A 24,165-nucleotide genomic window follows, 5' to 3' on the forward strand; every position below is an offset into this window, starting at 1 on the left:
GTTTTCAACCTTCCCAAGTTCTCTCGTCACCACCCTCCTCCGCACACTCCACTGGCTTCTAGTTGAAGCTTGCATCCTCTACAAGACTATGGTGCTTACCTACGGAACAGCAAGAGGAACTGCCCCCCTCCCTTCAAGCTATGCTCAAACGCTACACCCCAACCCAAGGGGCCCTGACCTCCAGGGGGCCACATTGATTCTGTTAGGCACTGTCACTCAGAAATCATATTAACATGGCAAAAGTAAATACAAAATATGTAGAATTGCAGGAAATGAGTTTTAAAATGGCAACACCAAAAAAGTTCGGTAAAGCAAACGTATTTGTCTACCTTTTGTTAATAAAATATTTTTTCTGCTAAAAGATCCCTCTTTATGTATTACATTATATACATTTTTGCTTGTTTTTTCTGTTCTCCAAATAGCATTTAAGAGTTTTTAAATTGTATAGAAATGTAGTAAATGAGCTTAAACTTAACATTTGCGTAACAACCATTCCCACACGTGAGCATGTGTAACCAGAACCAACATTCAAGATCGCCGCCCTCTCTACCGCCAAGCGCGTTCACGCTTTCTCGCTTTCTCTCAAACCTTCGGAATAGCGCGGCGGGGAGTAGAGCGACTGCAGAACACCACAATCTGTAACAAAAAACGCGGAGGGGGAAGAAAAGGTCGAAACAAGAAAGAACATAGAAACAAACGGTTTATTGGAGCATTTTTAAACGTTTCTTTCCATTAAAGTTGGTGTTTGGCATTCTGAGAATGACGAGAACAACGTGATTTTTCCCCCCAGGACATGTTTCTGTTGGAGTTAGTGAAATATGTTTTCGAGTGCATTGTGGATAGGCTGAATGTAGTGGGGCATCGTAAGAAAATAAATTTGATTTATCATAGTGTTTTACATTGAAATGTAATTGTTATCTATCAGAGCAGCATAGGAAATTGTATAGAGAAGCTCTGAACAATCAGAAACTCTGGGTAGTTACGCAAAATACGACCGTATGTCGCTCTATACTGAGTGTCAGAACTGATTGCCTCAGCTGTTCAAAGTATTTTTTGGGGGGAGACAACGGTTTTGGACAGCAAGCTTGCATGATAGGTTCAGCATTGAAATTTGGTAGGCTTTAATACACAAGCAAAGAAGACATTGGGGCGTTATTAATCCCAATAGCCTATCTATGATTTTAAACGTTTAGCCTACAAACAAAAGGATTATGAGCTGAGTTCTAACACCGTTTGGATATGCAAAACCAACTTCGAGAATGAAGAAAAGGAAGTTGTATTCCCGGTAGTTCACATTGGTCTGTTTATTCAGAAGCGAATTTACACATTACATCGTGTTTATTTAGTGTCGTCAATTTCTGAATGTTATGGTCAGAAACTCACTTATTCAAAAGACTGAGCTGGACATATTCTGACTGTGCTCCACTGGACATAGCCTGTTTGAACAGAGCTGGACATATTGTGAGCTGGAGCAAATTATATCAATTTAATCGAAAACTAAAGTGGAACACTATTTTACCATAGTTGTAAAGTTATCAGTTTCGTTATTACATGGGAAAATAATAAAACTAATCACATTTTAATTGAGAGGTGGATTTTAACACTGGTGGAAGGATTGCTCCGGTTGCGCACTGGAAGCGGCTGAATTTTGCCCACGGAGGCGGCTGTCGAATTTGAGTGTGGAACGCACCCCCAAAACTGACATGGAAGAGTGGAGGCAATGCGGGCGGTGGCTGATAGACTGCAAGGTTTTGCCCCCAAACCACCGGGTCGTGTGGCCTTCTGCGGCTGTGTTCGACTTGGCACAGGCGCTACGAGACGGAGTGCTCTTGTGCCAGATGTTGCACAACCTCTCACCGGGGTCTGTGGACCTAAAGGAGATCAACTTCAGACCCCAAATGTCACAGGTATGTCAAGGCGGCGCCTAAGGTACCTGTCTTTCAGGGGCCTATTTGCTGTCAATTACCCACAGCAATTATGGAATGGTGAATGGTTAATCTGCCCTCCATGCAAGTGGTTTTGGAAATATTATTTGCATGCATAAATAGTTATTCAGAGTGCAATCTGCACAGTGTTCACATTCAATAATCATGTAACAGTTACACAGTCCACACCACAACAGTAAAGGGAAGTACTGTACAGTTTTCGCCAACGTGTACTTTCTTGTGCCCAATGGGTGTCACTGTTGAGCACTAGTGATAATTCCATACATTCTCCACAACACACAGGGGCCATACCATTGTATTGCATGTTTAAAGTAACTGTCCAGTGTTTCCAGATTTCTATGAAATATAACCTATAATGACTTACCATATAAGTGAAATGGATTGCCTTCCCAAAAATGGTAATTAGGTATGTTAAAAAGCAGCTTTTCTGTGTTGGAATGGTGTGGGTGTACCCCAACAACAGAATGTGTGGGCGTATAGCGGTCATTAACAAAATTAATGTGAGCAGACCGCTGATTGGCCAGCTCATCCTCCTCTAGACCGCTGATTGGCCAGCTCATCCTCCTCAGGAGTATGACATCATACTCTATGAGGAAATAGCAAGCATTTATGAAACGGTCTGTTTGAGGTAGGTTTTTTAAGGTGTTTTTTCTACAATTTATGCTTTGGCCACAAATAATAATATAGGATGAGTCAACAACATTATTTGGGTATAAGTTAACAGAATATGAACTTTTAAAAGTTAGATTTTCACTGGATAGTTACTTTAATTGAATTAAATAATTCTAACATAAGCTACAATTAGAAACATTGAGTAATTGCCATGTGAGTGAGAGGTGTGTCTGCAGTGCAGCAGAAGCGTTTTATAGTTCAGTGGAACATTTACTAAGGCTTGGGTAGCACATGGTCTAGGTAGACCCGTGGTGATACTGAAGAGGGCATGTGGTCAGTCAGACCAAACTATTTGGTTTTCCTTTATTCCGTGACTCAGGTGCAAAGTGGAAGAGACTGGTTGGAGAGTGTTGAATCGGAAGACTTCTTCGGTTTGAAGTTGAGGGAAGACTAGGGAATATGGCTTTGTATCAACACAGTTGAGTGGGTGGAAAAGGCAACCTTAAGTCACTTTTGGAATGTGGCTTGCTGCCAAAGTGATGCTTAGTTGGCGAACTGAAGGGGAGTACTAACCTCAGCATATAAAGTGACTATCATAACATGGATCACCTCACTTCCAGGTGATAATGTGTCTGTGTGTGGTGTGCCTCAAATCCTCAGAGCTGGTGTCACCCCACATTGTCATCACAGCTCATCCCGGTCCCCCATTCCAAAATGAGGAAGTGCTTAACCATGGCCATCTGAGGTTTACACAACTTGCTCAGTGGAGGGAAAGTGGGTTGTGGCATAGATCTATTTTGAGAGTGATTAAAAGACTACTGAACAACTGGTTATGGTGAGAGATCAGTAAAATGGCCACAGGAAATGGATAATGGGTTCATAAAGGTTTCTTCCCATCCAACTCCCTTTCATGTGCAATGCTCAAATTTTTTTTATGAGCGTTTATGTCCACTTGTTCTCTTTTTGATCTTGACTCCTTTGCTCCTTCTGTGCTGTGTGCACCTTCCCATTTACACCAGAGATCTGTATATAATGACGAGATGCTCATGTCTCCGCCCTAACAATGGGAGTCGTTGTCCAAAGGCGGGAAGGCACGCGACAAGCTTAGGTCCAAAATAAGCCCACAAAAACGCATTGGGCTTATTTTGGACAGTTTTTGTCGAGAGTGAAACCTCTGGCTTCGCCTCTTCCGCTCTGTTTACACACACCAAGCCTCTCCCCTTGCCACTCACAACAATGAGAGATCACTTCTTCCTCTCGATTCAACTCGCTATTAGCATTTGAGGTTTGGTCCAACAGAATCGGTCATATGGATACCAAAACACATTGAGAAATTATTTTACTGTAATAAGAGGAGAAGTTAACCTTTCTAAAGATACCCTTTGTATGTCTCGACTCCTCACATTGTGCGCAGAGCAGACTACTAAAACGGGAGTACAGTGGCTTGCGAAAGTATTCACCCCCCTTGGCATTTTTCTGATTTTGTTGCCTTACAACCTGGAATTAAAATGGATTTTTGTGGGGTTTGTATCATTTGATTTACACAACATGCCTACCACTTTGAAGATGCAAAATATGTTTTATTGTGAAACAAACAAGAAATAAGAAAACAGAACTTCAGGATGCATTGCTATTCACCCCCCCCCCTTGGGGTATGTCTCTATAAGCTTGGCACATCTAGCCACTGGGATTTTTGCCCATTCTTCAAGGCAAAACTGCTCCAGCTCCTTCAAGTTGGATGTGTTCCGCTGGTGTACAGCATTCTTTAAGTCATACCACAGATTCTCAATTGGATTGAGGTCTGGGCTTTGACTAGACCATTCCAAGACATTTGAATGTTTCCCCTTAAACCACTCATGTGTTGCTTTAGCAGTATGCTTAGGGTCATTGTCCTGCTGGAAGGTGAACCTCCGTCCCAGTCTCAAATCTCTGGAAGACTGAAAAAGCTTTCCCTCAATAATTTCCCTGTATTTAGCGCTATCCATCATTGCTTCAATTCTGACCAGTTTCCCAGTCCCTGCCGATGAAAAACATCCCCAAAGCATGATGCTGCCACCACCATGCTTCACTGTGGGGATGGTGTTCTTGGGGTGATGAGAGGTGTTGGGTTTGAGTCAGACATAGCATTTTCCTTGATGGCCAAAAAGCTCAATTTTAGTCTCATCTGACCAGAGTAACTTCTTCCATATGTTTGGGGAGTCTCCCACATGCCTTTTGGCGAACACCAAACATGTTAACTTTTTTTTTTCTTGAAGCAATGGCTTTTATCTGGCCACTCTTCCGTAAAGCCCAGCTCTGTGGAGTGTACGGCTTAAAGTGGTCCTATGGACAGATACTCCAATCTCCGCTGTGGAGCTTTGCAGCTCCTTCAGGGTTATCAGGGTCTCTTTGTTGCCTCTCTGATTAATGCCCTCCTTGCCTGGTCCGTGAGTTTTGGTGGGCGGCCCTCTCTTGGCAGGTTTGTTGTGGTGCCATATTCTTTCCATTTTTTAATAATTGATTTAATGGTGCTCCGTGGGATGTTCAAAGTTTCGTATATTTTTTTTATATCCCAACCCTTATCTGTACTTCTCCACAACTTTGTCCCTGACCTGTTTGGAGAGCTCCTTGGTCTTCATGGTGCCGCTTGCTTGGTGGTGCCCCTTGCTTAGTGGTGTTGCAGACTCTGGGGCCTTTCAGAACAGGTGTATATATTCTGAGATCATGTGACAGATCATGTGACACTTAGATTGCACACAGGTGGACTTTATTTAACTAATTATGTGACTTCTGAAGGTAATTGTTTGCACCAGATCTTATTTAAGTGCTTCATAGCAAAGGGGGTGAATACATATGCACACACCACTTTTCCGTTATTTATTTTTTCGAATTTTATTTGTTTAATTTCACTTCACCAATTTGTACTATTTTGTGTATGTCCATTACATGAAATCCAAATAAAAATCAATTTAAATTACAGGTTGTAATACAACAAAATAGGAAAAACGCCAAGGGGGATGAATACTTTTGCAAGGCACTGTATCAATGAACATTGATTCTGGAAAATGTATGCTCAGTTTTGTCGCGCGGCATTGCGGTACCACGTAATAATAATAGCTGTCTAGTCTGTGTTTTATGAATGTGCAATAAGCATACAACACAATTATATAAGGAATTGGCAACTCACTCTCATTCTGAGAAATAAGGTAGGCCACTTGAACATCTGAACAAAGTGGACAGGCTAGCATGCTGTTCAAACAGTTGGAAACGGACAGAAGGGTGTGTTCATAACAATTAAGCTATTTTGCCTGAAATGAAAACACATAAGTGCAGCCGTTTCTGAGATACTGGATCTGGCGTGCCTGGCACCGACGATCATACCACGCTCAAAGCCGCTTAGGTCACTCATTTTGCCCATTCTAACGTTCAATCGAACGTAACTTGATGCCTGTCTGCCTGCTTTATATAGCAAGCCACGACCACAGGACTTACTATCTGTAGGAATGATCCGTTTTTGTGAATGGGGTGGTGTACCTAATAAACTGTATATCGTGAATCGCCCATGTTTGAATAAATAGAGATATGATTTTTAGGCCATTTTGCCAAGCCCTTTTCTGTACCTAGTGGGTTTCATGATTACAAGGACTACATGGGACACTTTGATATGCCCACCAATCCCATGCCACAGCCCCAGTGTGAGGCTGCAGTGAGAGTGGGGGGGAGAGGGGCACCACTGTGACAAATTGGGTTAAACAAAATCCTGGCAGCAGAACAGGGGGTTGTGATTCATGACATGGAAAAGGTCAGTGTGTGTGCTTTTAATTCAAAGGACATACTAATTCACTGCCAAATGAATGGGAAGTGAAGGGAGGCCATTACATTTTTGTCTCTTTATGAAGCTGTATCACTCAACCGATCCAAGTGCTACCTGATTCTGTCTCTGAACATGACTTACAAATCATCTTTGATCACCATATCCTAAAGACCTATTTTTTGTTATGTTGATGAAAATATAGAGGCAAAGTGATGACAGGGGTGGTAGTGTGAAAGCTTCTTATTATGCCCTCAAGACAATAGGGGCTGTATGGAACACTGTGACAGTTGTGGAAGATGTCATGATGAACATTTGTGCCAAATATATAATGATAAGAGTTCTTCATTGCCTATTTATAATGTGTGCTAAACCCACAGCCATACTGCTCTTATTATCAGTCTTGCCTTATAACACATACGTAACCCTCTTTATTTACCATTGTCCAGTTGTAATGAATGCTGTATTTGTGATTTAACCATTCAATGCTCTTCTGTCCTCTTTGTGCTCTCATGACTTATAACAGTTTCACTCAAGGAATATAAATTGTGTTTCACTGACCTTGGTTTGAATCTCAACAGATGAGGCTGCCTTCTTAGAATACGTGTTATTTTAAGCTAGGCCTACTCTAATACCTTTTTAACACACACTCAAGGTTAACATGTAAAATACCTCATGAGCATTGTGTGTTTGGTGGTGGAGCTGAGATCATCGCAAGGCTTTGTGTATGCTGAATATCTGGCCATAGGCTCTGTCTGAAAGAGAGAGACTGAGGTGTGCCATCTGAAGCCTTTTGTGTAATGTTCTTCCAATGTTTTATTTTTCCTTTTTTTTCACTGGTAGTGAGGTAGCTTCAAATGACTTTGGGATGACTCAGGCGGGTGTGTGTGTTTGTGTTGTGCCTGTTTAGACTGCATTACTGCTGGCCTAGCCCTGGGGGTGTGTCTCTGCTCCTCTCAGAGCAGTGAGGGTGTCTCTCGATACTCCACGGGGCTTTAGAGAACACACTGAGGCTGCCGCTTCCACTCACACAAATGGAGCTTATTTCTCTCCGTTTATATACAACAACAGTGGTGGATGGTGTAAACACCTGTATTCTTTGTCCAGTATTTGGTTTTTATATTAGATAAATTCCCCTTTTGTGTATCTAAAACAGTTTACACTGGATTTTGCGTGGTGGATACAGGATATTTAGATATCTTTGCTAGATAGGGCTGTCAATCACTCATGTTCTATTAAATGTATTTCCACTTGAGTTCCCTATATACAAACAAACATAACATACACAAACAAAATGATGTTTCCTCCAAAGCTTTGTCCCTGCAGTCTTTGAAATCCCTGCTTTGGAATCAGGGCCAGTCCTTGCCATTCTGCCGCCCTAGGCGAGACCAAAAAATGCCAGTAAGCAAAATGACGTTGAAAATACGTTAAAAATACATATTTTCCAGGCGTTGAAGTTAGGTTAAATTTAGGTTCTGAATGAAAAGTGAAAAGGTATTTTCTGTATGTTTAAAATACATTTTCCAGGACGTTGAAAAGGCGTCTTTTACGGACGTTGAAAAATACGTATACTATATATACAGAAGTATGTGGACACCCCTTCAAATTAGTGGATTGCGTTATTTCAGCCACACCCGTTGCTGACAGTTATATAAAATTTAGCACACAGCCATGCAATCGCCATAGACAAACATTGGCAGTAGAATGGCCTTACTGAAGCCACCTTTCCAGCCATGCAATCGCCTTTCCAGCCATGCAACTGTAAGTGCTGTTATTGTGAAGTGGCTCAGCCGCGAAGTGGTTGGCCACACAAACTCACAAGCCTAAGATCACCATGCACAATGTCAAGCATTGGATGGAGTGGTGTAAAGCTCGCTGCCGTGAAAACGCTTTCTCTGGAGTGATGAATCACACTTCACCATCTGCCAGTCCGACGGACAAATCTGGGTTTGGCGGATGCCAGGAGAACGCTACCTGCCCGAATGCATATTGCCAACTGTAAAGTTTGGTGGAGGAGGAATAATGGTCTGGGGCTGATTTTCATGGTTCGGGCTAGCCCCTTAGTTCCAGTGAAGGGAAATCTTAACGCTACAGTGACATTCTACATGATTATGTGCTTCCAACTTTGTGGCAACAGTTTGGGTAAGGCCCTTTCCTGTTTCAGCATGACAATGCCCCCGTGCACAAAGTGAGGTCAATACAGAAATGGTTTGTCGAGATCGGTGTGGAAGAACTTGACAGGCCTGCACAAAGCCCTGAACTCAACCTCATCGAACACCTTTGGGATGAATTGAAACGCAGATTGCGAGCCAGGCCTAATCGCCCAACATCAGTGCCTGAACTCACTAATGCTCTTGTGGCTAAATGGAAGCAAGTCCCCACGGCAATGTTCCATCTAGTGGAAAGCCTTCCCAGAAGAGTGGAGGCTGTTGTAGCAGCAAAGAGGGGACCATCTCCATATTAATGCCCATGATTTTGGAATGAGATGTTCGACAAGCAGGTGTCCACATACCTTTGGTCATGTAGTGTTTTTTCCGGACTTTGAAATCAGGTTCCTTTTCGGTTTTGAATGAAAGGAGAAAATACTTATTTTCCGGGTGTTGAAATTACGTATTTTCCAGACGTTGAAAATATGTATTTTCCGGATGTTGAAATCAGGCACACTTTTGGTTCAGTATGAAAGTTGAAAATAAGTAATTTATAGACGTCTATGTTTGGACCGGACCATACATCTATGTCCGTGGATATTGAAAATACGGCCAGTCTGGACCGCACCAAATCTGAACCAAACATAGACTATGGTTGGTCCGGACTGGACCCAGAACCAATGTCCGTGGATGTGGAAATCAAGGCCGGTCCGGACTGCACCAAAGAAAGACGTCAGTGTTGTTCTGTGCTTACCGAGGTGTAACCAGAGGTGTAGTCCAGGGTATACGCTGGTATACGGCGTATACCTACTTATTTTTCAGTCAGCATTGCGTATACCCACTTCTAAATCCCCCCTGATGCGCATCATTCAGTAATATCTGTGAGTCAGATTGCCTATTTTCTTCCTCGGGGATAGTGAAGCCATGACCCACCCTCCTCTGCCTCTAATTGGCTGGTACTCGCTGCTTTCACTGATTAGATTGGTTAACTTTAGGCATGAGGACTGATGAGCCAATCAGAGGCAGAGTAGGGGCGGGTCATGCCGAGGAAAATATCGCTAATACCTCAGGTGCCAGTGAAAAAAAAAAAAAAAAACTCAGGTGCCGGTGCCACTTGACTACGATAACGGCAGCAGACCAAACAACGGATGAAGAAAGGACACAAGCGGGCGGTGTGCCACCCCAGTTGATGGAAGACATCATTCTGAGGTAAGTTTTAAGGTGGTTTCCAAATGAATCATTATTTTAAACTACTGGCAAATTGCCAGTGACTGCACATTTAGAGGAGAAGAGATGTTGCCGCCAATAGTTAGTGCGAGTCGGCTAACGTTATGAAGCTAGCTACGTAGATTGGGATAATGTGGGGGAAACCGGGGCATTGTTGGTTTTCAGTAAGTGTTTAATCAACCCAGTTCATAAGAATTTCATACCAGACTGATGAAACTGATTATCTCAATGTTTATGAAGCTTGTTTATTATTGTAAAGGTCTAAATTATAACGTTAGCCAAGTTACTAAGCCCTAAATTATAACATTAGCCAAGTTACTTAGCCCTAACTAACCTATATGATCTAGTTTAATTGCATAGTAGCTAAGCTGGTAGTTGATTTTTAAGTAAGTTAAAACACAAGAATGGGGACAAATAGTTTAAGATTCAGCCTAAAACAATATTGAGGTCTAATCAGGCTGTCTTATTTTGTATAGGGACAGGTAACCATGAAAAGGAAGGGAGATATTGCAGACTTTTTTGTAAAGAGGCACAAATCAGGCCCAGATCAGGCCCAGGCAGACCCCACCCCTAAAACCAGCAGCCCTGGCAGCTCTCAACCGGGAGCTAGCCAGGCAAGTCAGTGTGAGCATAGAGAAGGATCCAGTCTACCACCACCAGGTCAGAACACACAGGCAGTAAATTGCATCTCCAGTTTATTGAAAAGTGAAGCCTCACACTGTAACAAAAGGTGATTTTGACAGATTAAGCCTCATTTTGAATTTCTGTGTGATGTTATTTATTTTATTGCCCTTCTATTTATTTTGTCTGTATCCATGTTTGTTTTTTACAATGCTACTGTTATATAACATTTTGTGTTAAATTTGTTGTTTTTTTGTTAAATAAACTCTCCCAAGTATTTCACTCACTAATCTCCTGTATGCTTCAGCTTCACTTGCTGAAAATATTTCCACTTGGTTATGCAGATTGTTAATGTAAAGAGGGGGACCCATGTCTTGCTGATGACTATTGTGATCACAGTAGTGTGTGTGTGTGTGTGTGTGTGTGTGTGTAAGTGTGTGAGAGAGAGAGAGACAGGGAGATGCATAATTAGTTTTGTTGTTGTCTGTAGACATCAATAATGACTGGCCAGACCTGTGGAGTGCTAAACAAACAGAAGACTTCAAATCCAAGAACCCCTGGTTGGGATCCAAAACAAAAAATTGGGTAAGTTTAGGTAGATTGCTAGTTTGGGTAACTTCTGAAACAGTGGGCACAGATAACTTGTTGTGTGTGTGTGTGTGTGTGTGTGTGTGTGTGTAAAGGACCATGCACACGTACAGCTGTGGATACAGGAGTAGTTACATTGTTTGTTTATGCTTCGCAGGATGTCTGGTCTGTAGCAGTGTGAACTCCATTGGGATCGACAAGGAGCAAGGACAAGGTGTATCGCTCTCAAGAGAATGGATGAACTTTGAAATTCAAGTGTCTGGCCAGGGAAGTAGAACAACAAGTTTGTCAATCTTGAGAAATAAGGTGAGGAAACATGCGTTGTCCAAGGCCCACACTCAGGCTGTGAAGGTGGCAGAGCAACAGAAAGAAGCTGCCATTGAGAATGCAGTGGAGACTATGACTGAGTCCTACATGAAGGAAACTGAAGCTGTGTTTCGAACAGCCTACCATCTGGCCAAAAAGAACCGACCCTTTTCTGACCATGAGAGCCTCATTGAGCTGCAGGAACTGAATGGTGTAAAAATGGGCTCAATACTTCATTCACGTTACAGTGCAACACAAATAATACAACATGTTGCTAGTGAGATGCAGAGCAAAATCATCAGTAGCATTATAGCATCATCCAGTAAGTTAGCTGTCCTAATTGACGAGGCATCTTCTTTAAGTCACAAAGCTGTCATGACAGTTTCTATTAAAGCATCAATTCAAGAAGAAAGCCCTGAGTTCATATTCCTGGAACTTGTTGAACTGGAAAATCAGAGAGCAGATGGCATATTACAGGCGTTACTCACCTGTTTAACTAATGCTGGCTTTACAGAAGAGTGGCTTCATGAAAACTGGGTAACATTTGTATCTGATGGAGCCAGTGTCATGCTAGGAAAGAAGTCAGGAGTAGCAACCAGACTGACTTTGAGATTCCCAAAGCTTTTTGTATGGCACTGCATGAACCATAGACTTGAACTTGCTGTGTCAGATGCAGTTGATGAGGTAAACTCTGTCAATCACTTTAAAACTTTTATCCAGAAGCTATACTCTCTGTATAGTGTGTCAAACAAAAATGAACGTGAACTTGTTAATGCAGCAGCTGAAGTAGGCTCACAACTTCTTCGCATTGGCAGAATCTTGGATGTACGCTGGGTGGCCAGTAGCTTTCGGACTGTTCGTGCTGTTTGGACATCCCTGGGAGCTCTTGTGCAGCACTTTAAAAATGCTTGCAGTGATGAGATGAGGTCCACCAAAGAGAGGCAGATGTACAGAGGTTTGTTAGACCGTGTTCAAAGTCCAGAATTCATTTGTGACCTTGGCCTCATGTACGACACTCTCCATGAACTAAGTCTCCTGTCACAGGAGCTTCAGTCTCGTTCTATAACGCTCCTCAGAGCAGAGCATCTGCTGAAACGCTCAATCAGAGTGATCCAGTCATTCAAAGAGAGTCCAGGTGAGAAATATAGTGAGGCTTTAGAAGCAAAACAGACTGGGGAGTATCGGTCTATAGCCCTGAAAACAAATGCAAAGCTGAAGTCTATCAATCCAGGCCAGTTCTTACAAAGCCTTGTGAACAATCTGGAGAAACGCTTGTCTTTTGAAGATGAGACCATCATGGACCTCAGCATCCTTGATCAGAGTAAGTGGCCATCAAAGCCCAGCATCCGCCATGGTGAAGAACAAGTTAAGCGACTGTGCAAGCGATTTAACTTGTGCACAGACCAAGCACTGAATGGGATGCGGGACCTATTGGAAGAGCCCAGTAGTGAGCCCAAGGACCTAAAACCACTTATGAACTGTATGAAAACATTCCCTGTCGGTACAGCAGAGTGTGAGAGGAATTTTAGCCTTATGAACAATATAAGCTCAGACAAGAGGGCTGTCCTTCTGATCTCAAACATATCAAACTTGATGATGATTAATATCAACGGCCCACCAACTTCCAAGTTTGATCCTAGAAAATATACAAGGACCTGGTTGAAGAGCCATCGTGCTGCCTCTTCGGTGCGTTCTAGACAGTGCAGTGTGAAAGCTCCTGCAGAAAGCAAATTTGTCTGGAATATACTGTAGTATGAGCAAAGGTCAGAAACCCAGTGCTGGGTTGAGAGAGTATATCACTGTTGATGTGTTGTTAATGCATATATTTTTGTTAATTGTTAACTAAATATTGTTGTAACATATTTTGTTGAATGATTTACCGGTAAATGAACATGTTCAAAACAAAGCATATAGCAATATGAACAAGGATGCATTGTCACCTTCAGATTTGAAGTATTTTATTTAAATAAATGTGCAAAAAATAATCGAAACACCATTTCCTGTTTGCCTCATGATAAATACATTTTACATTCATCCAGGCTGCTCTTGTGACCAGTAGTAACTACAAACTGCTCCTAATCAAGTCATGATCATTTTATAATAGTGTGCAAGTAGAAATTACATATTTTTGGGTAAACTAAATCATAGTCTTACATGTCACTGTTTCTAAAACAGGGCTTTTTTCTGGACTACTTAAAAAAAAAAAAGGTGAATACTGAGAGTATACCCACTTCTCCAGGGACCACTACACCACTGGGTGTAACCCATCTATGTGGTAAGCCTGCCGTTTGTAAAACACCAAAAAAAGATCTCCGAAAGATGTCGGCTCATGCTTACTGGGGTGTAGCCTACGATGTTGCGCAATGGAATTTTATGAATGCCCATCCATGTTGTAGGACCACCGTTTGTAAAACAGGCCGTTGAATTGGCTTAATTAGTCCTGATTCCTGTGACTATTCAATTTGGCTATTTAAGCTCTGAATATCAGCTACCTAACTTTATCAGGAGTTATCGTGAGCCTATTTGCAATGTGTTTACACAGTGGGAAATGCAGAAGTATTTTCTTTTTTGCTATGATCAGCTTGTCAAAAATTGCTGGATACAAACTTGAAACCACTGATCATGACAATGGGGTGAAACTCCTGGACAACAGTTGTGATTGTTCATTCCATATTGTCCATTTTACCTTGACCTGTCCTGTTTTTAGGATATGTTGTTTGTTAACATGACAGCACATTTTTCTATTCCATTGACCGCCATTTAGGTTAGGTTGGGCTAGTTGATTGGAGAAACCTGCATGATATAAAAAGTGTTCGTCTCATGACATTGTCATACATTTTATCTCCAGCCTGTAGGCTACAGAAAAGGTCACATACTCTTTCTACCATATCCTATATCTGCTACATGATTTATGTAAGATGGTTTTATTGACGGAACGTAGGTGGAGTGCCGCAGCGATGCGTCTCTCCAACAACACCCTGGAGAGGCGCGCTGGGAATGGACAAGCAAAATATTTTGCGCCCCTGCCTTTGACAAATTGGGCACTGCTTATCACAGGGCGGCATCAGTGCTCACATAAAAAGCCCATATGCCACTGGTTGAGTGAAATTGTCATTGTTATTGGGCAGAATTATATGAGGTTTTATGTGTTGTTGTTGGAGGTGCGTCTTGGTCAGTTTAGCTCAGAAAATGCCGCCCTCGTCAATCTGCCGCCATAGGCATAGTTGTGATGGCTGAAATCAAAGGTAAGGATGTGAACTGTAACAAGACATGGAGAATTCCAGCCCACCTACCAATTCCAACCTCCAAGCAGCTTAATTTCTGCTTCCCTTGGGACCATTCTGGTGTGGGGGATGGTCGTTACCCCTCATTACCTCTGGGGTAATTTAATCTGTTCATTTAGTCTGACCCCTTGGCAGCCGGATGTATGTAATACCACTAATGGAGTTTGTTATGAACACTTCCTGGGTCGCACAGCTGTGACTCTGCCAGCAAAAATTAATGGGATTGAAAAGGAGGGAATAGGGGTAGGCTTTATTCTGAGATCATGACTTGCTCTTTTTCATCAATGCACAACTCAAGACAAAAACTCCCATGATGGAAGTGCTCATTTTCTAAACCGGGCATCTGATCCTTAGTCACAGTTATTGTGCACAATACTGAAATCCTTCATTGAGGCTGCTGGTGCTGGAACATTAATCCGTTCCTTCATTCTTCTCTGCACATTCCTGAGGGAGAGCTATGTTGGTGGTCTAAAACATGAGCTCACTTTAAATGTGGGGAACTCCACAGAGCAATACTGTCAAAGTGACGAGGAGGGAGGGAAAAAAGGTGACGTCATGTAAAGCATCCATACTGTGTTTCTGCTTCTTGGATAAAGCACATGTAATTCACAAAGCATCCAGAGTCCAAGGCTCAAATGAGACTGGTATGATATGGAGAAAGCTGATTCATTGTGTGGCTGCAGAGGACCATCTGACCCTTATCACTAGTGATATGAGATCCTACTAAACCAGAGAGAGAGCTGAGGGAGACAGAAGCATGTTTATGGGGAGCTTTATGGATTCTAAAAATGCTCCTGCAGGGTGCTTGTCGTGGGTTATTAGCATGGACATTCTGGGCAATGAAGCCGTACTTTTTTTTTTCAGAGCACGTTCTTTTGGGCACCAGAGAAGAAGAGAGAGAGAGAGAAGGGTACAGAGCCATCTGTACGGCGTGACAAAACAGATGGCTGCAGCTCCCTGAGTTAATCTCAGACCACCCTCGCCTGAATGTTCTATATTTTCAAGTTCATGGCACTTTTTCTGATTACATGTCTAAGACTGACTGACAGCATCAAGTTTTCATTGTTCTCAATACACTCACTCAATGTTTAGCTGTTGTTGGTACAGTATTGTTGCCTACAGGAGACATGTTTTGGTAGTGATGGTAGATTGATTCTGGCTGCATCCTGCGGTGGTGGAGGAGTCTGATAAGGATCTGGATAGTGCTGCAGGGAGAGGAACAGCAGTTCCCTATCTCATTCTAAACGCCTCCTCCACTACAGCTACAGCAGCCCCTCGCTGGGGAAGAGATAAGCTGCTTCATATTTTCTCTCTATGCCCAAGGAAAAATATATTATTCACTCCCGTGACGCACTGCCTCGTGGTGACTTACTATAGACACTATAGACGTGTCTCTGTGTTGCAGGGCCCATGGATTTCTCACTCTTACATAACATCGGCAACAAAAGCCGCCAATATCCCATTACTGACCTGTATTGATCATATCAATAATAATTGGCTGTGGAATAGGAAGGGCACAGAGATAGGGTTACCACATTAGACACAATTCCGTAAAAGGCCAGTCAGTGCGTATTGATCTGCTGCACGGCGGACTCTCTTGTTAATCAGGCAAACAAAGCGGAACAGCATGCTATGGACACCACAGTGTGGAAGGAAGGGATAGTTTTCTCTCCCTCTATCTTAACTCTACTTGTATGCCGCCAGCCCGCCAATGGATTTGTGGTTATCCTTCTTGAAATGGTCTCAAAATAAACCATTTCCTTTTTCAATATGATCCAAGCGTGTGGTAAAACTAGTCAATATTGTACTAGCCTACTTTTCCATAGTATACTACAGGGGTTCCCAAACCTTTTCACTCTGGGGCCCCTCGCAATTCTATACATGTTTCCATGGCTAATATGTATTCATGTGATATTTGAGTGACTAAAAAATTACAACAATATCTATGGGCAAAAAAAACCTGTTAGCTGACATATTATATTTCTTATATTTTATACCTGTGTAATAACACTTACTGTCTTTTTATATATTGTTTATTTTATACTAAATAGCCAGACTAGAGTAGGCCATCTGTCTATTGAACTCTGGAGCTCTGCCTGTGTCTGTTGCCCCTCACTACAGTGTTAGTGTTGATGGTTTATGATTTCCTCTGTCCATTCCACATGTGTATCCGTCATCTTTCTGACAACTAGGCAAATCCCCCAAAGGCCATGTTCCGGGGTCAAAACAGGCAGATGCAAAGCAGATTCTGGAGGGTGCAGAGCAAACACTGGCCCTGTTATCCCACTGGAGGCTACAGGAAGCATGCTGCTGGAGAATCTTTGAATAAAGTTGTGCAGGGTTGGTGAAAAGATCAGCTCATTTGACTGTTTTCAGATAGCTGACAAGTCATTTAATATAGCTAATCCACCTCTTGAATGATAAGTGAAGCATAGCTGTTACTTATTAATTTACCAAGTCTGAGTTCTGTGTATGTTCAAATCTCCAGTGGGTCATTCCAATCCTCTGTTATGGATGGTAAAATCTGTTGAGATGATTGTCCATTTCATTGGATAGCCATCTCACTTCCATTGTGGTTTAGTTGTGGTTTGCTCACCATTTATCAAGAAGTATTTATTTATGTGGACCAGTGGAGGCTCCTCAGAGGAGGAAGGGGAGGACCATCATCCTCAGTGAATTATTTTTTTATTTTTTTATAGTGAAACATTAAATAAGTTATAATGTTTAGTTAAAACTATACTAAATATATTCACTTCACCAAATCATTGATTAAAACACAGTGTTTTGCAATAAAGGTCTACAGTAGCCTCAACATCACTCTGTAGGGTAGCACCATGGTGTAGCCGGAGGACAGCTAGCTTCCGTCCTCCTCTGGGTACATTGACTTCAATACAAAACCAAGGAAGCTTGTGATTTTCTCACCCCCTTCAATAGACTTACACAGTAATTATGATAACTTCCGGAGGATGTCCTCCAACCTATCAGAGCTCTTGCAGCATGAACGAACATGTTGTCCACCCAGTCAAAGGATCAGATAATTAATCTAGTACTGAAAGCATAAGCTACAGCTAGCTAGCACTGCAGTGCATAAAATGTGGTGAGTAGTTGACTCAAAGAGAAAGACAATTCAACAGTTTTGAACAAATTAATTTCTTCAAAAATGAAGGAAAAGCAAGAGAGAGAGAGAGAGCTAGCCATATTTTGTAGTATTTGCAGCTAGCTAGTTTAGCCTACTTAAACACCCAGCTCAAACAGAGAGGGATCCTATGTTAGCTAGCTGGCTATGGCTATCCAACACTGGAACTCTTCCAAGTCAAGGTAATTTCATTAATTTATTGCCACCGGGGCCCGCCGGTGTAACTGCTAAACTGCTTGCTGACTGTACACTGTACTGCATGAATATAGCGGGTTCACTAACACATTAGTTCTAGTAGCAATGTTGACTATGACATTATCTAATATGGTGACAACGATGTAGGCTGTGTGTAACTGTTAGTGGTTATGATATGAAGATTTGGCTTGGAAAGGTTTTTTCGCCTGGTCACAGACAGCTGATGTTTTGTGCACTGCAAAACATCAGCTGTCCACAAGCAAAAGGAAAAGTCCACAAGCAAAGGGAAAAGGTGAGAGGAAGAGAGCACATAGATGCGAGAAGGAATTATACAACGATCAAAGGGATCATGCTGTTTTTATGTGGCTGCTATGAAAGTGAACTGTGTTTGTGTGTGATGAGAGGTGTATTAATTCCGCCGATTCTGTTGAAAAACGTTTCTTAAACAGAAGCAAACGGAACAAAACAGGGAGAAACATACCTGAATTTATCCAATAGAAACTCTTGTTTGCAACTGTTGGACTAATGATTACACGCTAGATCAGCTAGATGCAGGCAAGAGTGTGAAAGGCGGTATTGAATGTGTCAATTTCTCTCAACCTTTGTACTTACATTGTAAATGTACATACATAGGCTAGGTTGTAGCAACCTCATGATAGGTATAGGGACAATTCAAGTGTCATGTAGTAGCCTAAACCTATCGATGTTACTTGAGCTGGGTGAATGGAATATGAATGATAGTCATCCAATATACTGTAATAGAAATAAGGCCATGCTCATAAAAAAATTAAAAATCGTCCTCCCTCATCTTAAACGGCGCTGACCGCCACTGGTGTGGACTCATAACTAATGGGTGAGAAAAGGAAGGAATCCTTTCTCTCAGACAGTATTGACTAAAGCCTTGTTTTCTGTTACAAAGGCAGGTTGTTCTGCCATCCTTGATTGATGGTATCTGTAAATCCAATTTCTCAGGAGTGGGCCCAAGCAAACATAACAGGTAAAGCTTGTGCAATCCCATTTCCCATTTAAAAAGGTGGAGAAAAAGTTAAATCTGCCACCAGTTTGGCGTTAGCATAATGAAAGTGATGGAGTGTGAAGGGAGGAGAGCTAAACAATTTAGAATTCATGCTGAAAGCGCCTGCCTGGGAAAACAAAATGAAATAAAACATAAGGGAGAGAAGAGAGGTGGAGAGAGGCTGATTGAGAGGAAGCTTTTAGTGGCTTTCTCCTGTGAAATCAAGCATGTCCCTCAGTCTGACATTCAGAGCTCATCTGGCCCTCCACAAGCACTTACCCTCCATTAGCAGACAAAGATTTACCTTAACTACACCAGCCCCGTTCCACAACTTAGATTTACCGACACCATGTTGGCATCATGGGACAACAACGTGTCTGCTCAAACCGCAGGGGCTTTACTGGTTGCTGAGATTCCCTTTGACTATAAGCAGTCTTGTCACTTAACAACACAGATTGACAGAGATTTACCCACAGTGCATTACTTGTATGATGCAACCATTAGCCATGATTTAGATGTCTACTGAGCTCTGGGAATTTGTTGAGGAAGTGTTGTAATATCATAGATATTAACTCAGTCGACCTATAAACAGCTTGGCATTCCTATGCTTTCCATTTGAAAGCTGTAGCCCTTGGCCAAGTCTGTTTTGGTTGTTGGCTTCGTCCTGTCTGTCATATTCTGATCACAGCCCCTCTCTGTGGTGTTTTCGTCTGGTGTTTTCCTCAGTTTCATTTTTTTCCCTTTCCTTCGCTAAAGAGGTCCTTTGCTTCCCACTTCCTGCTCAGCCTGATTACTGAGTGAGAGTTGTGTAATCCCCTCCCCCTCTCCTACTCTGCTCTGAGCCAGACAACAAGAAACATCTGGACAGAGAATAGAGAGTTCAGAACGCACCCATTCCCACCTTCGAGGAGCTCAACAATGCACCGGTTCAACTATGCGCTGCTTGGAATGTGGACGCCCCCTGCCTCTCCAGCCAAACCCTCTGTACACTGCATTCTTAGCGTGACATTGCTAGTTCTGTTCAAACGTGTTAGTTTAGTCAGTGTTTGCTGTGTGTGCTTGTGAATAAAGTGCTGATGTTTTTATACAGAGTTGTGTTTTTCTGTCTGTGGGGCAGGCTATTATTTTGTTCTAAGATCTGCATCAGGGAAAATGTATTGTTGTTGACTCTGAACAGATTGTTTTTTTGGCAGGCAATCCAGCTTTTGGATTGTAGGCTCAGTGTCAAGTGAGTTTTACAACAACAACAATGGATTTTTGACAGTATTTACCTACCCCTTTCCATTCTCATGGTGGATATGTGCAATTAGTTCAGTGTACTCCTGTTCCTGGTGTCTTCCATACAACAGTTAGTCACTGGGCAGATGTCATCATGTCCAGTGCCATTGAGTCAGTAGCCCTTTCCTGCAGTCAGATGACCTAGTGGCCTCATGGGTGGAATGTTATTAATATTTATATAATTTCATAACTAATGAACATTGTTTCAAAAAGCCGCCAAATATCTGGTGTTTCTATGTCAAGCGGTTTTGTTATATTTCAGTCTTCTGTGATGTATATAAAGTGTAATATTGGTACGCAAACTCAAAATTGAATACATTTCAACTCTATATCTGACATGGTACAGGTGTCTTCTTTTTTTAATCCCATAACCATGTGTGTGAGGTGTGTACTTTTGTTTCAAAGTAGATTTGTTTAAGACTACCAAGAGACACTCTGTGTGACCCTGATTTAGCCCACTGCAGTATTAATCCAACCACCAACACAGCAATGCACTGCCAAGGACCGCCAAGGACCATAGCAGTAGGAGGATCTGTTCAACAGAAACAAAAGCTTCTGCCAGTTTAGAAAGAGGTCAACCACCTCCCTGTGTTTAGATCCTGCAAGACCCCACAATGCTGCTGTTGAGAAGGAGCTTTGCGTTTCAGAGACGAGGTCCAATACTGTTGTATGTGAGCACAACTCACGTGGGTACGCAGGTGCACCAGCACCAAAATTAGAACAATCTGAAACTGAGAGGGGTACAGTACTTCTGCTTTGAAAATATCTTTCATATGGATTCACTCAGCCTTGTCTCTTTCCATCCATGCAGAAATATTTTTCCCCTTTTTTTTGAGCTCATGGTGCAGATTTTCTCGGGGCAGGTGCTCATTGCGAAACTGTTATGAAGTATTAAGAAACTGCCGTTGAGTGCCGCAGAACCATTTCACCTAGCAGTCATACCACATACTGTATTACTGAACGTCTTCTGTTATCTGCAAGAAAGTGGTCTTTAGGGATGCGATTAGACTCACAGTTCTGGCCATTGTGTTGAGAGAACAAAGCCGTTTTAGTTATTGCATTTACTGTACATCTTCCCCAGGACAGCAGAATGGAACAGAAGAGTCCCTCTCTCCCTTTTCTATTTTCTCCCATAGTCAGGTACTCAGTGACAAATTAGGCAGTATCCATTTTTTTCCCCAGAAAGATTTTCTTCTTATGATGATTTATTTCCTCTTCCTCTAAATGTAATTTCCTCTACTCAGGATTCTGCTGTCCTCCAAGTTACTTGAATCTTTTTTCTTCTGTTTTAACTCACTGGTTTTCTTTTTTAAACTCGTCAAATGTTTGTGTTGTCCCCTGTAAACCTGTATGTCCGTAGAGAGACGACTACTAGCCTACATAGAGGATTAAACGTAGCAGAACGGTGTGTTTCACTGGTGGACTAATGGGAGGCCTGTCCTTTAAATAAACTACTATTATTTTACAAGGTCAGACGAAAGTGTGTGTGTGGGGGTAGTGGTTGACCACTGGTGAACTTTGTGTGATGTTCATATACTCACATTGTAATTCGCACTCACCTTTTGTTTGGAATTGTGTGTGTTCGTGACTGAGTGTCCTTCCTCCAGCCTCCACCCTAGCCCCTTTGCCCCACCACTGCTCTCTTTTTCCTCAATCCTGCAACCCGTCTCTTCTTCTGCATTGGGTGACCTTGAGTGTGGAGTTTACTGGGGGACTCTTGGATAGCGTTTACCCTGACCGCCACCTCCAGATGGCCTCCTGAGATGATCAACTGCATGGTCTGAACACATTAATCTTCCCACCATGCACTTCATCTCTCTCTCAGACCTCACCAAGACCCTCAACCTCACAGCAATACATAGAGAAAGACGGAGGGAGAGAAGAGAAGAGAGGTGAATGAGGAAGGGAATGGAAAAGTATGAGTGAAATGGTGTTTCTTGGAATGGATATTGTAAGATGGAGAAAGATGGAAGGGGTTGTGAGAGTGAATGGGAGTGTGTACAAAGCAAATAGGAGCTTTGCACACAAACAGTGTGTACGTGTCAGATAAAGGGAGAGTTTTTGTGGAGTGGGTTGTGTGTGAGGTAGAAAGAAGTAGATCATACGAGAGGGAGAGAGAGGTAGAAGAAAGACTGTGCGAGAGGCATTATTAATGGCAGTGTGCTCTATTATCTGATGCTTTTGGCTCATCACACATTATCTCTGGCACAAATGAGCAGTTGACACTGTCTAATATTAATGTCACATTTGTTGTAGTGTAGGGCATCCGATGCATTGTGTGGCGGTTTGATATTTAATAGTGTTTGTTTAAATGTCAAACACAAATGGCATAAGGTGTGACTATTGAAAGCACATTACTACATTTACTACACAAAATGAGCTAAGCTTTGACGCAGATGAATGGTCAAACCGGGCTGATGATGGCTGGCATAGTAACTGGCGCCACTGATATATTCTCCCTGCTGAAATTACATTTGTGTAAGCCTAATCATTGCAGCAACCTTTTCAAAATCCCCAGCATCATATACTGTAGATTTGATTAAGGACCAAAATCCAGCTTAGCGCCTTATGTTAAACCAGCCTCTAACTCAGAATAGCCTAATGAAGTTTTGCAAAAATGTAACACCCGTTGTGATATTCTCTGCTTAGGGTTGTAGTGTTGCAATAATTTCTCTCCGGAATGGTCCACCTATTCCAACACATACTGTACACACAGCATGAATAAGCCCTGTCAGTGAACAATCATTCCACACTCCTCTGTATCGTGGGGTTGTTCACGTGTCTAATGGTGCATGTAGCATGTGTTACAAAACATCTGGCAGGGGGTGTGGCAGGGGGTGTGGCAGGGGGTGTGGCAAGGGGCCCAGTCGGATCATCGGCATGGCTGAATTTTAGAGAACATTTTAGAGGCCCCCATCTTTGCATTGTAGAGACATTTTTTTTGTATTTTAAGGCAATTTCCTGCAATTCTACACATTTCTCCATGGAGCTGAGAGAAATCTGGTCCAACTGGAAGTGTCATTTTAAAAAATGCACCCCCCTCCCCAACGTTTAAAATAGTTTCAATGTGTACACGCTCCCCCCTAATCTTAAAAAATTAAACAATCATAATTACCACCAGAAATAACAATAACTGTAGCAACCCTGTGTTTAGAAACATGGATATCGACTTGTCCACTTCAGCATGGTTTTGTGGCACTGTCGATGCCACGCAGGGCTACGGGCCAAAAGGTTGAGGGTTCGCGACCACCACGGATGAGCTCACTCTCTCTGCCTGTATCATTACACTACCATCAGAGCTTGCTGCAGACAATGATCAGCTAGGGGGAAATCAGATTTTCAACATTTGGATGATATATTTATAATTATATCCACCAACAGGTTTCTGTTCCAATGCACCACACACAACCAATAAGCAACACATAACTGCATACCGATTACTGTCTTTGAGCGCTTATCATCATGGTTTGCGTTGTCAACACCACAATCAAGTAGAGTATGTCAATCTCAACAAACAGAAAATACATCCCTCCCTATTCAGTATTGAAGGCTCGGTTTGACAATCTCCGAATGTCATTAAACTTTTGGTGTTTTGTAACAGATGTCTCTTTCCATTCATCGAATGGCCGGTGTGCAGTTTGGATGCTGGAATTATATTAGAGAGGAGTGGATGAAAATGAGCAAGTAGCCTACAGGAGACTTTTGAAGTAGCCTAATCAGATTAAAACATTGCGACTTGTTGTGTTTTTGCCACATTTAAAAAGTCAAATGACAAATATTTAGGCTATATTGAAGCATTAGGTTTTAGGTCAAGGAATAGCCACTCAGATCTGAAAGGAGGCAGAATGCGTGTTAAGCTTTCCTGAATAACTGGGCCTGCTGGGAGCATAAGCCTATGTGGCTACGCTATATAGGATGACTTGAGAGAATTATGATCTGCAACAAACAGCGCATCAGTATCAGAAGTAAAAATACAGCCAGACTGGCCTTCTGCTGTGCCTTTCTATACCTTATAATCTG

General features: G+C 42.2%; 2 protein-coding genes across 14 annotated transcripts in view; both read left to right on the forward strand.

Moving 5' to 3' along the window:
• The first annotated feature begins 587 nt into the window (after nt 1-587).
• Nucleotides 588-24,165, forward strand: part of LOC121582444 (guanine nucleotide exchange factor VAV2-like) — a 242,660-nt gene continuing 219,082 nt past the window's right edge. For all 11 annotated transcript variants that reach the window (XM_041898222.2, XM_041898224.2, XM_041898231.2 and 8 more), the window contains exon 1: nt 588-1,907. In XM_041898222.2, the coding sequence (XP_041754156.1) occupies nt 1,704-1,907 (204 nt within the window). In that variant the 5' untranslated portion in view covers nt 588-1,703. The remainder of the gene's footprint in view (nt 1,908-24,165) is intronic.
• LOC121579890 (E3 SUMO-protein ligase KIAA1586-like) lies at nt 9,664-13,447 on the forward strand. 3 transcript variants are annotated; one of them, XM_045225144.1, is made up of 3 exons: nt 9,664-9,704; nt 10,834-10,928; nt 11,089-13,447. In XM_045225144.1, the coding sequence occupies exon 3, from the start codon at nt 11,169-11,171 to the stop codon at nt 12,987-12,989; it is 1,821 nt and encodes a 606-aa protein (XP_045081079.1). In that variant the 5' UTR covers nt 9,664-9,704; nt 10,834-10,928; nt 11,089-11,168; the 3' UTR covers nt 12,990-13,447. The 3 variants fall into 3 exon arrangements, with proteins under 3 accessions (XP_045081079.1, XP_045081078.1, XP_045081080.1); XM_045225143.1 differs by lacking the exon at nt 9,664-9,704 and adding an exon at nt 9,865-10,452; XM_045225145.1 differs by lacking the exon at nt 9,664-9,704 and adding an exon at nt 9,865-10,382.

This window comes from Coregonus clupeaformis, chromosome 15, assembly GCF_020615455.1.
Source record: "Coregonus clupeaformis isolate EN_2021a chromosome 15, ASM2061545v1, whole genome shotgun sequence".
Taxonomy (NCBI): domain Eukaryota; kingdom Metazoa; phylum Chordata; class Actinopteri; order Salmoniformes; family Salmonidae; genus Coregonus; species Coregonus clupeaformis.